The 17,093-nt window shown below is 49.2% G+C and overlaps 1 protein-coding gene across 1 annotated transcript; it reads right to left on the minus strand.

The window, feature by feature from the left end:
• Positions 1 to 301: 301 nt before the first annotated feature.
• Positions 302 to 13,003, minus strand: KIF22 (kinesin family member 22). Its single transcript, XM_055341258.1, has 14 exons — positions 12,933 to 13,003; positions 8,348 to 8,543; positions 6,528 to 6,655; positions 6,282 to 6,436; positions 5,848 to 6,057; positions 5,538 to 5,768; positions 5,251 to 5,404; positions 5,004 to 5,139; positions 2,795 to 2,963; positions 2,111 to 2,279; positions 1,659 to 1,726; positions 696 to 908; positions 520 to 579; positions 302 to 430 (listed from the first exon to the last, which is right to left on the minus strand). The coding sequence occupies exons 1-14, from the start codon at positions 12,988 to 12,990 to the stop codon at positions 383 to 385; spliced, it is 1,995 nt and encodes a 664-aa protein (XP_055197233.1). The 5' UTR covers positions 12,991 to 13,003; the 3' UTR covers positions 302 to 382.
• Between the last annotated feature and the right edge of the window lie 4,090 nt (positions 13,004 to 17,093).

The raw sequence follows: 17,093 nt of genomic DNA on the forward strand, positions 1-17,093 counted from the left end.
GCGGGAGAACAGGGGAGCGCGCGCCGGGGGTACAGATGGGGCGGGGCTAAACTCGAAGCGCGCGCCCGCCTAACGGTCGCCGTCCGCGGGCTTTCGCGTTACTTTTTTGTTTCCTTTCGGCCACCGTCGTTTCCCCCTCCCCACGCCAGCGGTTTATTTACAATCCTGCCCCGCTTGGTTCCTGCCTGCTTTTCCCAAAGATGGCGCCCGGAGAAGTTATGCCGAGGAGCTTGTGGCCCAACCCAAGGGCAGTTATACCCCCTGGCCCCGCCCCCACAGTCCCAAGAATCAGGCTGAAACACCGGAGTAAAAATTGTATTTACACGACACGCAATTATATAAGGATTAAAAAAAATGGCAGAGAGAGGAAAGGAGCTGGCAGTCAGGAGGGGGCCCTGCGCTGGCACGCGGCGAGACCCAGGATGTTCGCCTGCAACACAGGAGGGAAAGGGAGAGGGGCATTAAAGCTGGGTGCAGGGCACAGGCTGGGGAAGGGAGGGGGCTAAGCGGTGGGCTCACCTTCAGGAATGATTCCATCTGTTTCCCGGATATGCCCTCCACGTGTTCCAGGTCCTCCACCTGGCAGGACAGCACGGCAGCAGTGATGGGAAGGGGCCTCAGGGGTGTCCCGCGTCGCCCCTCCTGCCCCACCCCCCAACTCCATTCCAGGGCCGCCGGCCTCCCTGGGCCATTACCTGGCTGAAGGGGCCGTGGAGCTCCCTCCAGCCAACGATGAGCTGGGCCTTCTTTTGGCCAATGCGCTGCAGGCTGCGCAGATCCCGGGCAGAGCCTTCGTTCAGCAGATCTAGTATTTTTTGGCGCCCATGGGCCAATAGCTCCGGGCTGATCTGTAGCTCCCAGCAGTCCTCAGCCTTCTCCTCTGGCTCTGAGGCATCCAGGGACTCCGGCTATGAGGCAGGGGGAGGTGAGTGACAGAAACAGAGTTTGCTATTCAGCCCATGGCAGCAAACTGCTTTAGACTCCTCTGCCAAGGCTAGATGCCTAGGCGCAGCTACCTCCCCGCCCCTCCCAAGCCTCTCTTTCCCTCAAGTGTCTGTCCAAAAACAGACACACTTCTCTCGGGTCACTCTCTTGGCTGATTCTTATTGTGAAAGACTGCTGATAGTTATTGTGAAGCTGGAATGAATTAATGAACATAAAGCACATAATAAGCTCTTAAATTTGCCTCATCTCTGAAAAGTAAAGAATGAGCTTTCTTCCACTCCTAGGAAGGCACACAAAAGGTACTTAATAAATGATACTCACACCCCCACCACATACATCATCTCAGTTTTTAGGTAACTCTTCCAGTGTTCATTTCTTGAGTGTTTAGGTCATGTTTCCCCTAAGTGACCTCTTAATTTTGTGGAGTGAGACTCAGGCTACACACTGTACCTAGTAAGTAGCTGCTGACTGAGGGAGAGCGCCAGCAGGAAGAAAGAGAAGTAACAGGTGACAGACACCCTCTCTGCTAGGTATACAGATACATACTGCATTTTATCCTAAATGCTGTGAAGTATCTCTACATTCAGAGGATGAGCAACTTATAAATAGCTGGTATGTGTTTTTTAACTCCATGGCCAGTGCTCTTCCCACTAGAGCTCACTAGTCTTAGCTTCTCCGCTGTAAGTGTGGCTTAAGCTGCCAGCTGCTCTCACCTTTCTCTTCCGCCCTCTCTTCTTCAGAATATGGATCTCAGCATTGGGAGATGCTGCCTGTTCCTGAACTGAAGGCAAGAATCATGAGCCAGAATCATGGCAGAGGCTACTTTTCACCCTCCCTCACTTGGTTCTATTTCTCATTCCCCAGTTCCCCTCCAGCCCAAGTGAGCCTCCTCTTCTGTTGTTTCCATATGACCTTTCTTATATCTATATTTGAAAGTCTCAGCTGTTACTGCATAGTAATCAGTCACATATTGTCCGTCTATCCGACCTACTAAGTGCCTGAGAACAGAGCGCACCCAAGCTCTATTTCAGGCAGTCCTCAACCCCCGACCCCGCAGTTGCAATACGGAGAGAGCACGAGTGATGTGATGAAAGCTGTTCCATAAACCTCCTCCCTTCCCAGGCTCTATCATCTGGGCTCCCCTGGTCTCCACAGCTGAACTTACTCAGTTGTAAGGGCATCACCACAGCCTTTTTCAGGGGCTTAGCTACTGTGACTGTGCGGCGGGCAAGTGGTCGGAGTATTGCAGGAGAGGAATTCTCTTTATCCTTTGGGTCCAGAGCCTCCTGGGCCAGAACCTTAGCTTCTAGTTCTTTTTGCTTCATCTTAAGCCTCTGTTGGAAAAGATCAGGGAGACGTCTGACCTAGAACCAACTTTCAGACAGCTTGAAGGGCAGTGGTCCAGGAAAGTGAATGCAGGGCTCTGACGCACTAGCAGGCAGGGTGAGGACCAAGGAGAGAAGCCACCAGGAGACAAATGGAGCCCAGTATAATTAAGGGCTTCCTCATGATCAGGGCTGCTTGGAGGTGGAACGGGACCCATTGTGAAACACTGAAGGAAAGGGACTGTTCAGGTAGAAAGTCCTAACTTGAGTTGGGTTTTAAGAAAGGACATCTTACATTTGTTCCTTTCACTTGGATTTCCACCCCCTCACCTCCTCAAAGCTGACCTCAATTATTTTTCAGTCTGGCCACATTAAGGACATTCAAGCAGAAGCTGAAGAACAGGGATTCCAGTGTTGGGTAAAAATTGGATGCTGGTCCAGCCTTTGGTGTCCTTTATCTGAAGATCTTCAGATTGCTTTTCTAAGCCAGTAGGGATCCCAGCCCCCACCTTCCCAACACTTACCTTAATCTCCAAATCCTTCTCCTCCATTGTCTTCATGAGCACCATCCGCTCTCGTCTTGGGGTGTTCAGCCCATAGGTCCCCTGGCTCCCCTGGGAGCCCAAGAGACGGTCCAAGCTTAGGAGGCGCTCCAGCACAGCTGGATCCATGCTACTTAGCTTCTGCAGGGGGCTGAGCAGACAAAAGTTACTCTGCATCTACCCCTTCTCTCATCACCCTCTCTAAAGCAGCAAGACTCCCCCCATGATCCCTTAAAATGGCATATTCTATGATTCCAGACTCTGGTGTTAACTTGCTGGGCAACCTTGAGCAAAGTCAGTCAGACTCTCTGGGTATAGTGCCTTCATCAGGTGAATGAGATCAATCACTGCTTGCCCAGGTAACCTCTCAGGGATGCCAAGAGATCCAACGAGAACAGGCATTTAATGCACACCTGAGTTTCAAATGCTCAGGCTCTAAAACCCTGCTCTGCCGGCAGTCACTGTCTTAAGGGAAAGGCAAAGACTGTGACAACAAGGGCTGTGTGCCGGTTTCTCTGGAAGAGCAGTTGGGGAAAGATTCAGCAGCACTCTGAAAGCCACTGAAGACCTCAAATGCCAAATCTTCTTCCCATGGGCAGTAGGAAAGTTCTCCTCAAACTGAGTCCTGACTTAATCTGAGTATGACCATGCTTAACATTTGTTCCTTCTGTTTGGTATTATTTCCCCTCACAATTATCAGTCAATTTGACACCACCTTTCCCATGAACCCCAACTTGATTGTGTACCTTCCTTCATATACTGTGAACTAGTTCCTCAAGGACAGGGACTGCCGCATTCTTTGTGTGCAAATATGTAGGAAGAGCAGGATCAGAAAATATGGGTGAACACTTGAAGTCATTTCTTCCTCCCTGGCTGTCAGAGAAGCAGTAACTCCTTCCATACTGCACCCTGTCCTATCTCTCCTGCATCATAAACTGAAGTTCTGGGACACCTTGGTGGCTCAGCAGTTGAGCATCTGCTTTCAGTTCAGGGTGTGATCCCAGAGTTCCGGGATCAAGTCCCACATTGGGTGCCCTGCAGGGAGTCTGTTCCTCCCTCTGCCTGTGTCTCTGCCTGTTTCTCTCCCAAATAAATAAATAAATAAATCTTAAAAAAACAAAAAACAAAAAACTGAAGTTCTCGTCTTCCCTTCCTGAATCCCTAAAGTCAAGGTCTGACTAGGTCTTACATGCCTCATCTCTGAGTTTACCTGGGATGCCTGTCTGGCAGAGACTTTGCCTATTCACATGTTACAACACATGTACAGGGTGTAGGTTTCTCTTGAGTTTATGCACATAGGAGAGGGGACTGCTGACAGATAGCTTGAGGGACAAGATTAAGATGGGGTTCTAAGCAAGTGCGTTTTTCTGTATGCCATCCATCCTCAACGACAGTAGAGCCCTTCCATCCCCGGGAGGGGGGTGGACAGAGTATGTACTAATCCTTGACCTCTTCAGGTCACCTCTGTTCACTAGTCTTCAGACTTAAATAGTTTAGATGCTTTATTTGGGCTTGGGTAGAAGCCGGGCAAAAGTAAAACTGCAGCTGGCTCCCTAGAATTAGGGAGGGCCCAGTGGCCAGACATAGAAAGCAAGACCACTAAATGGCAGTGACCTAGGACCTCATGCAACCTTGGCCATGAGGTGCAGCTATCAGAACGGGGGAGAGGCTGCACACACAGAAGGGACTTAGTTGAGAAACTTTAGATTGAGGTTAGAAGCCAAATTAGGACAGCAGCTGGCCCCTTGTAGTCATGGAGATGTTGGACTCTAATGCACAGACTGTGAGGTCTCAGGGAGACACGGCTCTTCATCTCTTTGCTTTGCTCTTATCCTCTAGACCTGAAAGACCTGATCCAGATTTCTCCTTGAGACAGAAGTTAAAATGCTCATCCTTGAAACAGCTGCCTGCAAATGCGAGGTTTTGCTGCCTGCCTAAAGGGGTTGGTAAATGTTGAGGGGCTGCGAACTCAAAGGGATGGCTTCCTGCAGGTGCAGGACAGCACACCAGGGCTGGAGATTGAGCTTAGCACTTCAGTGAGTTCTGTAGAGTAGGATTTGGGGTAAAGTCAATGAGAGAGGAACCAGTTCGCAGCTCAAGGATCTGACAAACTAAGCCCACTACTGCTCTCTGCACTTAACACACACAACAGTGAAGGGAACATCCCCAGGGCCCTTCCCCTTCTGCTCACCTCAGTTTCTGGGAGGCAGAGGCTGGAGCTGCTGGGGGCTCAGGACTCCCAATTTCCTCTTCCTCAGCGCCTCGGGCTCTCTTTGCCTCTGACGGGCCTAGCAGTTCTTTCTGGGACAGTTTAATGGGTGCCAAGACTAGGGAAGATGTGGGGGCAGGTCAGCCTCTGTGCTAATGCTGGGCAGCTTTAGCGTGCTGCCCAGTTGTCCAGATCTGCCCTCCACTTTCTTGCCAACCCCAGTCCTCACCAGGAAGCTGTAGACTTTCATTGGTAAAAGGCCGGTTGATCACCTCCTTGGACCTGGCAGCAAAGTTGAGTGCAGAGACTGTATCTAGGTAGAAGTGTCTCTCAGGGGCAATGTTGGCAATGAGGATGCTGTGGGCTGAGCCACCCAGAGAATCCTGAGGGATTGGGCAGGGATAGGCAGATCAGACACCCCATGTTTCCATTCCTTGACTGCTGTTCCCCAACCTCCCAGCACACCTGAGAATGTTCTCCTCCAGCCCCTCTTCATCCTGAGATGGGTAGCCTAACCTGCAACAGGCGAGTGAGCTTGCTGTCCCGGTAAGGTACACGAGGGAGGCCTTGGTTCAGGGCATCCACCACCTTGCCCAGTACAAAGAGGGAGGAGTTGATGGCTCCGCTTTCCTTCAGCCGCAGACCCTTGTTACCCGTGCGCCGGTTGTCCTCTGAGCCAGCCAAGTCAATCAGGTAGAGTTTACCCTCCCGCTGGCGAAATGGGGCCAGCCGTTCCCGTTGATCCACCTGGGGTTAAGAGCAAGGGCCCCCAACTTAATTCAGCCTGTAGAGGCTCCTCAGGTCCTCACCCTGTCAGTGGTCTCACCTTAACCAGGAGCACAGCATGACTGCGGGAGGAGCGCTGGTTGAGCCGGGTGGCTCCCACAGTCCGATTTCTACTGGCTGGCAGGAAGTGCCGCTCAAAATCAGCAAAGCTAGTGATGGGCTTCTGCACGAGGCCTGGAATCAGGATGTTTCCCCGACAGTCTTCTCGGATCACCAGGTCTCCTGATGTGGGCTCCAAGAGGTCTAATACCTGTTGGAGCAGAGAGAGGTAGGGCCAGTTCTCTAGACACAAGCTGCTTACTTCCAGGGCATCAGTGTCTTTCTTGTGCTGGACTGTCAGAGGTATACTATCTGCTACCCCATTCTCTGTCTTTCCAGTCTCGCCTCTTTGCTAGGGCAGAGCTTCACAGTCAAGAACTGGATCCTATTTTGTTTGACCTTTCTCTCCCCTTCCCAACCAGAATGGGGCCTCACCTTTTCCTGGTAGATCTCTAAGTAGGACATAGTGACAGAGAGGGCCCAGGGCCGGCCCTCGCTGCCCTCCTCCCTTGTGAGCTGTAGGAGGTCCATAAGAGCCCGGGGTATCACTCCAGGTTGCTCTGGGCTGCCCAGCATTGTGTGCGTCTTCCCTGGGGGAAAGAATGGAGATTGCTGCGAGATCTTCCTCCCCACTCTTAAGCCCTTTTGGGCCCATACCTGTTCCCTATTTGGCTCCCTTACCTGCCCCTGTGGGCCCATAGGCAAGCACACTGGCATTCTGCCCTTCCAGCAAGTGCCTTAGGATGGGCTGTACTGATCCTGCATAGATGTCCTGCTGAGAGCTCTTCTCCCCATAGAAGGCATCAAACCTATATATAGGCAGGGAGAAAATGAGAGAATTAACAGAGGCTTCCATTCTCACCCAGACTTAGAGGGTAACACTGGCCCTGGATTGATTGATTTTTAAAGATTTTATTTTATCTGACAGAGGAAGAGAGAGCAAAAGCAGGGGAAAGCAGCAGGCAGAGGGAGAAGAAGCAGGCTCCACACTGAACAAGGAGCCCAACACGGAGCTTGATCCCAGGACCATGACCTGAGCCAAAGGCAGATGCTTAACCAACGGAGCCACCCAGGTGCCCCTGGGCCTCGGATTTAAAGAGTCTCTATCCCTTTTTTTATATAAGGACCTTGGAAAGCACTCACAGAACACCTATTCTGCTCCAGTCCCTGTCCCAGTGTTAGGAATACAGAGATGAGTCTGATGCCTGCTTTGGGGAAGTTCTGCCGTCTTGTGGGACAGAAAGATATCCAAACTACTGTGATTCAGGAAACGGAGAGGAGGACACACTAGAAAGTGTAACTGATTCTGCCTGAGGAAAGAGGATTTTGCCAGAGAGAGAAGAGAAAGATATTCCAAGTATCAAAAATAGCATGCAGACAAGGCACGGTGTGAAAGGGCGGGGGCTTCCAGTCTTTTTCTCGACACAGTACACAGAGAAAGTAATATCTGTACATCAGAACGAAGCAGAGGATGCTGTCAATAACAAGATGAGACTCCACACACCTGCGGTCTACTCTCTGCACTCTGGCTGAGGCCACAGCAGAGGTAAGGTTTTTTTTTTTTGTTTTTTGTTTTTTTTTAATTTATTTATGATAGTCACACAGAGAGAGAGAGAGAGGCAGAGACACAGGCAGAGGGAGAAGCAGGCTCCACGCACCGGGAGCCTGATGTGGGATTCAATCCCGGGTCTCCAGGATCGCGCCCTGGGCCAAAGGCAGGCGCTAAACCGCTGCGCCACCCAGGGATCCCCAGAGGTAAGGGTTTTAAGGGGACTGTAGCCTGTGTTGGGGGAGAGAACGAGGCTGGAAAAAAAAACAAGACAAATTGCCAAGAGCCTAGAATGAAGTTGTCAAACTTTTTCTGTAATGAGCCAGACAGTAAATATTTCAGGCTTGGTGAGCCATATGATTCCTTTTGCAGTTCTTCACCTCCGTCATTATCATGAGAAAGCAACCATAGATAGTATGTAAATGAACAAATATGGTTTGTTTGAATAAAGCTTTCATTACAAAGAAGACTCCAGGTCAGATGTGACCTGCAGGCTGTAGTTTGCCAATCCCCTAGCCTCCAATGACAGGCCAAAGAGACTGAACTTCCTATCTCCAATGGGGTTTTAAAGTAGCTGTCCTTGTGATTTCTGTCCCCAAATCTGGATGGTCTTCTCTCACACAGTCCAGCTGCAGCCTGCGTTGGCTGGCTGGTCTGTGTTCCTCCAAACCCTCCCACACCACCTCCCCTGACCCTAGGTAGGGCTCCCCTGCTAACAGTAGTGTGTTTGGTTCAGGCTTCGGCCTTTCCCCAAGGATCCTACAGAGGACCTGTCATAGTGGGCACCCATGAATGTTTCTGGAAGACCAAACGAAGGTGTGGGGAACAAAGCTGTGCTAGCGAAGGAGTAAGGATCCTAAAGAGGCATGTGTGAGAAACCATGTGGGCAAGCAATAACGTGAGCAGCCGAGGAGGGAGGCGGGAGGAGAGGGATGGGCAGCCTGAACCTTACTGGTATTTGAGAGTCTCCTGGTGGTTCCTCCAGTTGGCAATCTCCAGGGAACAGCTGTCCAGGCCCCGCACACAAGGGCGATCACCTGCTCCAGCTGTCCCATCCACAAATGGCCGCAGCCGCACAGCCACCCTTACTCGGGCTGGCGGTGGGCGCCTACCAGCCCCCACCTTGCTTAGCCGACAGCGACCAGCTCCTAGAATAGAGAAGGTAAGTTTTTAGGCATAAAATGTGGTGGCGGCACGGAAACAGCAGGAGCCGGCTTTGCCAGAGGTAACAGGAGTCTTGCAGGAAGAGGTACTTGATACAGTGAGTTCTGAAGGATGAATAGCAGCTTGCCCAGAGTAGGCCAGAGGTTGGAGGAGCAAGATTATGTAAAGGTTGGGGAGTGCAAACCATATTGTGTACTTAGCAAACGTTAACATTTATTAAGCACTGACTACATGTCAGGTATTGTTTAATCTTCACAGTGTTCCTGAGGTAGGTTCTATCCGTGCCATTTTACCAATGAGAAGCTGAGAGAGGTGCAGTAGCTCTTCGGAGCACCTTAGCAAGTTATTCCTGGGGCCTGTGCCCATTACATCTTGTTTCATAGGCCACATTTTGTCTCTCTGCTCCTCAAAAGAATAAGCAGAGCCTGAAAACAAAACAAAACCTCAGCATCTTAAGTAGACCAGAGATCCTCATAACCTGGACAGAGGGGCAGGGAAAATGAACTGGACCTGGGGATACCTTGGGAGGGAAACTCATTTCAGGGAAACTCTTTCTACCCTGGCTATACTGTGGGTATTCCCAAGCTTAGTCCCATTTCTTTCCTTGCTCTACAAGTAGGTCCGGTGGGATGTAGATTGTCAGGCTTACACAAATAACCTGTAAGATCTTGTTAAAATGCAGATTTTGCTTCAGTCCCTGAAGTGATGCCAGAGGTTTTTTTTTTTGTTGTTGTTGTTGTTGTTGTTTTAAGATTCTGGATTTCTAACCAACTGCCAAATGATGTGGATGCTGCTGGTGGGACATGCTTTGAATTGTCAAGGTGTTGTAGACCAGCATCTTCTGGAGTTATAAGGATTAAAAGAGTTGACATTTGCTCCCCCCCCCAAAAAAACCAGTCAATGAACTGCCTGACTTTTCTGTGCTTTTCTTTCTTTCTTTCTTTCTTTCTTTCTTTCTTTCTTTCTTTCTTTCTTTCTTTCTTTCTTTCTTTTTTTTAAGATTTTATTTATTTATTCATGAGAGACACAGAGAGGCAGAGACACAGGCAGAGGGAGAAGCAGGCTCCATGTAGAAAGCCCAACCTGGGACTTGATCCCAGAACTCCAGGATCGCGCCCTGGGCTGAAGGCGGTGCTAAACTGCTGACCACTGGGCTGCCCTGTGCTTCTATTTCTTATCCACGGGTTATAACACATACTTACATGTACATGTGTGTATACCCAAAATCATTAATGACGGTTTTCTCTTGATGGGGACTATGTGAGTTTCTTTTCTGTTACCCAGTGCTGTAATATTTGTATTAAAAAAAATAAAGAACTCTGCTCACTCTAAATTTCTGCCAGTCTTAAATATTTTTCCTGAGCTCCTTCTATCCTTTCTCTAGCACAGGGTCCCTCAACTATGGCACTATTATTTTGGGCTGGATAACTTATTAGAGTTATCCAGGGGGATCCCTGGGTGGCGCAGCGGTTTGGCGCCTGCCTTTGGCCCAGGGCGCGATCCTGGAGACCCGGGATTGAATCCCATGTCGGGCTCCCGGTGCATGGAGCCTGCTTCTCCCTCTGCCTATGTCTCTGCGCCTCTCTCTCTCTCTCTCTCTCTCTGTGACTATCATAAATAAATAAAAAAAATAAAAATAAAGCCATCCAGGAAAAAAAAATTTAAAAAGCCATCCTGTGCATTGTAGGATGTTTAGCACATATATACCAGTAGCATTCCACGTGCCACTGCCCCCCTCCCATAACAACCAAAAATGTCTCTAGATATTAAAAATGCCCCCATAGGGAACAAAACTGCCTCTAGTCGAAAACAACTACTCTGATTCATTTCATGGGTATGGTCATCTGCTCTCTTGGCTTTAATTACCATTTTAATGGTAATTAAAATTGATGACTCCTAATCCACACCTCCAAACCAGAGCTCACTCTCAAATTTAGGATCCAGGTTCCAGCTTGCCCTGACTGACACCTCCTCTGACACCATTCTCAGGTATTTCAAACCCCACCTGTCCTAAACAGAACCCTTCTCCATCTCTCTGCCACCTGGTCTTTCTGTGCTCTCTAGAATAAATGAATGGAACCAATCCCAAAGATGGGGGTCTTCCTTGATTAACTCCACCTTCTCTCTCTCACCACCTAAGTCAGTTACTCATTTAACACCTGTCAATTCTGCCTTGTTAAAAAAGATTTATTTGAGAGAGCGAACTCGAGCAGTGGGGAGGGACAGAGGGACAAGCAGATTCCCCACTGAGTAGGGAGGCTGTCATGGGGCTCGATGCCAGGACCCCGAGACCACCATCTGAGCCAAAGGCAGACACTTAACGGACTGAGCCACCCAGGTACCATTTCTGCCCTTTTTTTTTTTTTTTTTAAGATTTCATTTATCCATTCATGAGAGACACAGAGAGAGGCAGAGACATAGGCAGAGGGAGAAGCAGACTCCCTGTGGGGAGCCCGATGCAGAACTTAATCCTAGGACCCTGGGATCGTGACCTGAGCCAAAGGCAGATGCTCAACCACTGAACCACCCAGCTGCCCTCCTCCCAGTTCTGTCTTTTTTAAATGAGTCCACTTCTCTCTAGAACCACGGCACAATCTTTGCAAAGTTCATCATCATCTCACCAGTCTCCCCAATGCTCTCCCTGTTTCCAGTTGTTCTCTCTCCACTTCCTCCCTTCCTTCCTTGCACTGTAAGCTCCAGCTCTCAGCCATAATGACTTTCCTTTAGTTCCTACAACATGCCAAGTTCTCTCACAGCTTTGGGCACTTGCACATGCTATACTCTCTCCCTGGAATATCTACTTTATCACATCCCTCCCCTCATATGACTGACGTAAAAATACCTTACCTCTTCTAAAAAAAACCTCTTGTAAAATTACTGCCCCACTACAGTATACCCATGGCTCTCTGGCTCTCTCCATCCAAGCGCTCATCATACTCCACTGTAGCTGCAGACTTATCTGTCTGCTCCACCTAACTGAATTCAGTGAAAACAAGTCTTACTCTGGTCACCTCTATACCCCCAGTACCAGGCACACAGTAGCTCTCAAGAAGTATCTGCTTTAAAAAAAAAAAAAAAAAAGAAGTATCTGCTCAACAAATTGAGACTTGATGAATGAATTAACATAAATCATTGGCTTGTTTATTTCCTGTTTTCAGCATAAAAGTGGTTCACGTGCCATTCCTGTCCCAAAGCTCACAGTCTAGGGGAGAAGAAAAGAAGAGTTATACGTAAACAACTGCTTTTATAATACAAGAGTCTAGGGACGCCTGGGTGGCTCAGAGCGTGATCCCAGAGTTCCAGGATAGATTCCTACATCGGGCTCCCTGAATGGAGCCCGCTTTTCCCTCCTTTTCCCTCCGCCTGTGTCTCTCATGAATAAATAAATAAAATCTTTCAAAAAAAAAAAAAAAAAGAGCAGAGGCTCTAGAGTAGGACTTGCCTGAGCACAAATTCAGACCCCAATATTTACTAGTCGTGTTAACTCTGAGCAAGCTATTTAACCCATCTTCACCTCAGTTTACATCTGTAAAACAAGGACAACAGCCAACAATCTCGTAGCATTGTGTGGCGATTAAATGATTCAACACCACAAAGTGCTTACAACTATGCCTGGCACCTAGCAAGCGTTCAACTTGTGCCTGACATTCTGCTAAATAGCTCTGTTTTTCCCAGGGCCTGACAAACAGCAGGGGACTAAATCAATTACTACCGTCCCCACCATAATCACTGGCCAGAACTCAGTGTACAGGAAGAGAGCAGAGACATCTGTAAACAAATACGCACTTACAAGATTCCGAATGTCCCAACAACATTTCCAACCCTAAAAGGGCACTGACTTCCACGGCTAGACCCTTATTTCCCTGGTCCGGGACCTCAGCACATCTAAGGCTGTCAACATACACCCAGCTGCGGCCGGTCTGAACCTCGGCCTCCCTGCATCTCCCCGGGATCTCCTCTCACTCAAACAGCACGTCAAGAACACAGTCAAACGTGCATCCAGCTTCTTTCTTTTGGTCCTTACGGTTCAGTGTCACCTACTTTTCGCTCACTCATCTCCCGAGATGGGGTCACTGTCCCCATTCGACAATAAAACTGCGGCTCGCAAAAGGCGGCAAGTGAGCTAGGCTCAAACAAAGCTCTAGTGTCGGAACCGGGTCTTAACACGGCCCACTGACCCGTGCGGAGAGCTGGAAACAATGAGCAGGAAAATGCGAGCGGGGCCGGCCCGCTCGCAAGTCCCACACTCCCACCTTCCCCTCCCCGCGCCACTTCGGCCTCTCCGCGACAACCCAGAGAGGCCGGACCAGACTCCGGGCGTTACCACACCAGGCTCCAGACTTTGGCACCCCGTCCAGGCCGGGGTGGCGTACCTGAGACCGCCGCCGCCATCTCGCGTCGCCTGAGCGGCGCGGCGCCCCCCGCGTCCATTCCACTCCCTCCGTTGGCCCGCCTCTCCTATTCGAATTTCCCGGTGCCCCGCCCCCTGTTCTGGGTTCCACCAATCACGCCTGCTCGCCGCCGGAAGCCGCTGACGGCAGCTCTCAACCACCCCGCCCTCTAGGGTTCGCCTCTGGGACCTGCAAGAAAAACCTCCCTCGGGCGGAGGACGCATGCGCGCAGGTTGGCCAGCCAGCCGTGGCGGCAGCGGCCCGGGCTCCCGCTCGAATTCTGGCGCGGGAGGCAGGGATGGCGGCGGCAGCGGAAGCAGTCGGAGGAGCTGCTGGGCGAGGCCGGGCACCGGACTCCCCGTACCTTCTGTCTTTCGGGTTTCCCAGCGTAGATTTGCCTAAGTACAGACTTCTCGCCTCGTTTTTCCCCCTCAACCACGGATTTGGGTACGAACCAAGCAGGGATCGAAGGCACTCCATCGATTTACCCCCAAATTTCCCTGAATTGAACACAGCTTAAGCTATTATAGTGGCAGAAGGGGTGATTCTATGAAAAGGGAAGACGTTGCGAGAAAACGAGTTATTCTAAGTCAGCTTCGCTTTCTGCAGTTTCTTGCCTTCGCGCCCTTGGGAGTGGGGGTTGGCGAGGTCGTTTTTGTGGATTTCGAGACTTGAACTCAGTGCCAGTCTACGGTGCTTTACCGTCTGGTCACTCCTGTAGGTCTGGACCGCGCTGCCCGGATTGTAGGCAGTCACGGTGCACTCACCTCCTGCTGAGCCCAAATCCACTATGTGAGGTGCAGGTGACATATGTGTCCTCTTATGTCAAATCTGAGCCCGGGAGACCAGCTACGATGTTCCTTACTTGGTAATTCAAAACACATTGGAGTGAACGTTAAAGGCATGTTCAGTCTTTTACCTAGTCAGCCTCACCTACGGTTCCACTCCCCAGTGTCCTGTGGTTCACCTGTTTGTGAATTAGTTACCTTTCCCTTCTGGAAGCCTAACCAGGGATGAATGTCACATCTTTGGGCTCCTGGAGTAGGGCCCTGGTTTAGACATTATGTCCATCCTGTTAAAAAAACAAAACAAGTGTTAGACCCTTTGTTACTGAGAACAATTTTGCCCTTGAAGTCCTTTTACGTAAATTCTTAAAATGTGAGGCCCCAGGGGCGCCTGTCTGGCTGAGTCCGCAGAGCATTTGACTCTTGATCTTGGAGTTGTAAATTTGAGCCTCATGTTGGGTGTAGAGATTACTTAAATAATTTACAAATCTTAAAAAAAGTTTTTGAGGGGCAGCCTGGGTGGCTCAGCGGTTTAGCGCCACTTTCAGCCTGGGGCATACTGGAGACCCGGGATCGTGATCGAGTCCCACTTCGGGCTCCCTGCCTGGAACCTGCTTCTCCCTCTTCCTGTGTCTCTGCCTCTCTTTCTGTGTCTCTCATGAATAAGTAAATAAAATCTTTTCAAAAAATGATAAGTTTTATGTTGTGTGAATTATATCTCCATTTAAAAACCTGCCTGAAAAATTACAATAACCTATTACATATGAGGTAAATAACATTATAAAATTTTTTAAGATATTATTTATTATCTGACAGAAATAACGCACACACACCAGTAGGCAGAGCAGGAGAGAGTCAGAGAGGCAGTTTCCCTGATGAGCAGAGAGCCTGAGGCTGAGCCTACTCCAGGACCCTGGGATCATAACCTGAGCCAAAGGCAGATGCTTAGCCAACTGTGCAACCCAGGCACTCTAACATTTTAATTTAAAAAAAAAAAAAAGAGTGGCACTGTTTTACATTTTTACAAATATAATGTCTGGCTTAACAGAAAATAGCTGGATTCTCCTATCTGCTTCTGCATTCAGGATGTTGTGATATCAATATATCATATAGCTTCTTGAAAACTCTACCATAAAAAGAAAAGAAAACTCTACCATATACTTAAGAATGTATGCAAGGAGGGACGCCTGGGTAGCTCAGCTGTTGAGCATCTGCCTTCAGATCAGGGCACGGTCTTGAAGTCCCAGGATCTAGTCCCACATTGGTCTCCTTGCATGGAGCCTGTTTCTCCCTTGCCTGTGTCTCTGCCTCTCTCTCTGTGTCTCTCATGAATAAGTAAAGAAAATTTTAAAAACAAAAAGGTTTACAAGGAGAAAAGGCAAATGGCATCTTAGTTTTATTATGAAAATAGTTTTGGCCTTGCAGACCTCCCTGAAGGTGTCTTAGGAGCCTCCAGAATTTCCTGGACCACACTTGGGAAACCACTGTTTTAAGATGATTGGCAGTTTGGTTTTATCCACGCTTTAGAAAGGATTCCTGGGCTTTTCATATTTGTTGCCAGTCCCTAGATATTTGGTAAGATACTTGCCAGAAATAGTGGAAGGAGCATAGGTCAGGGGTCAGGACTTTTAAGATTGAATAAATAGCTCAGGTACAGGGCTTTGGTGCTAGATCACCCAGGGTAGAGGCTTAACCTCCTTGCCTCCATTTCCTCAGGTGTTAAAAAAGGAATAATGGTTGAATCTGCTTCCTAGGGTTGTCTTAAGGATGTGCATCTGTCTGGTGGAAATTAGATTGTTAAATACCTGACAGGCAAAAAGAAAGAAACAGTGGATTTTTTTTAACTTTTTTTTTTTAAAACTAGACTCTTGGGAAGCAAAGGAGAGCAGAGCAAAGTCATGTTAGCATTTGCACTATCATAATTGGAAGGAGACTAGTGAGCAAGAGAGGCAATTCTGTCCTTCAAGCCTCTCTGTCCTTCAAGCCTTGTAAGATCCCAAGTGAGGATCATCTGGGGTGAAAGGCAAAGCAGCAGTGTTGGCGAAGGGAATTGGTGGTGAGAGAGAAAGGACCAGATGGAGGAGGGGGGCCACCAGGTGGGGAGGGAGGACTCCTGGGAAAGATAATAAAGCCCCTCAGGGGGCCAGGAAGCCTCACCAGTTGGCCCCTGGTGGGCATCTCTTTCCCTTGCTTCATTTACAATTATGTAAGAGCTGAGGAGGGTGGGGGAGCTTCCCAAAAGGGCTCAGCAGAGGTACCCCTGACCTATCTACTGGCCCTTTCCTGCAGGCTCAGGTCAACTTTGAAGGCTGCTGTGCTGGGGGAGTTTGAAATGCTTGCTAGAATGAGGCTGGCTCCAGAGGATTCCTGCCTTGAGCAGACAAAGCAGAGTTGTATATTAACATTTCAAACAAAACAAAATATTGTAATCCCTAGAGCAAGGATTCTCAAAATGTGGTCTGGGGGCCCCTGGCCTCTGCAGAGTAAAAGCGATTTTCATACTGAATATCAAAGATGTTATTTGCCTTTTTTCTCATTCTCTCAGGGCTGTATGGTGGTTTTCCAAATGCTCCATGCTTTGTTAGATAACAGCAGTTTGAATGCAGAACAGACTTAACCTGTGCTGGAAAGTCAGAGGAGTGATTGCCTTTTGGGAGTTAGGGACAGGAAGTGACTGGGAAGGGCCCAGAAGGAATTTTGGGGGGTGATGGTAATGTCCTATATATCCTTTTTTTAAAAAAAAGATTTTATTTATTTATTCATGAGAGACACAAGGAGAGGCAGAGACATAGGCGGACGGAGAAGCAGGCTCCTCAAGGGGGGCCCAGTGTGGGACTCGATCCCAGCATCCCGGGATCATGCCCTGAGCCAAAGGTGGATGCTCAACCACTGAGCCACCCAGGCTTCCCAATGTCCTATATATCCTTGAAGAAACCTCCCCCCTTGTAAGTAGGGCCAGCCCTAACCCAGAGGCAGCCCATCCAGGTGCCTTCCTGAAATTTTAGCAACTGAAAGCATTCTGTTCACAATAAGAAAACCATTTCCCCCCACACCCTGATTGGAATGTCCCTGAATAGGTTCACGTTGACCCTCTGTGAAATCAACCTGGATGCTATGCGGAGTCCCGCGTTCTTTTGCCTTTAGGCGGTTTCTTTCCTTTTGCCTTTAAAAGATCCCTGTAATTGCTAATCGGGGCTTTTCCTCCTGGGAGGCGGAGAGCCCGTTTGCGCAAATGTTCAATAAACCCTCTTGCTGATTGCATCTGCCTGTCTGGGGTCTGAGTCTCTGGGGCATCCAGCGGGACACGTTGGCACCCGTGAGCCAGGGTCCAACATCCTGATGGAGGAGTTTGGGTTCA

Source organism: Nyctereutes procyonoides, unplaced genomic scaffold (assembly GCF_905146905.1).
Source record: "Nyctereutes procyonoides isolate TBG_1078 unplaced genomic scaffold, NYPRO_anot_genome, whole genome shotgun sequence".
In the NCBI taxonomy this organism is placed as follows: Eukaryota; Metazoa; Chordata; class Mammalia; order Carnivora; family Canidae; genus Nyctereutes; species Nyctereutes procyonoides.

Excerpts from the sequence above, each read along its gene's own strand:
- KIF22 (XM_055341258.1), bottom strand. The coding sequence starts at position 12,990 with ATGGACGCGGGGGGCGCCGCGCCGCTCAGGCGACGCGAGATGGCGGCG. Across the intron at positions 6,058-6,281 it reads TAGAGATCTACCAGGAAAAG|GTATTAGACCTCTTGGAGCC; the intron begins GTGAGGCCCCAT and ends CTGCTCCAACAG. Across the intron at positions 909-1,658 it reads AGAGAGGGCGGAAGAGAAAG|CCGGAGTCCCTGGATGCCTC; the intron begins GTGAGAGCAGCT and ends CCTGCCTCATAG.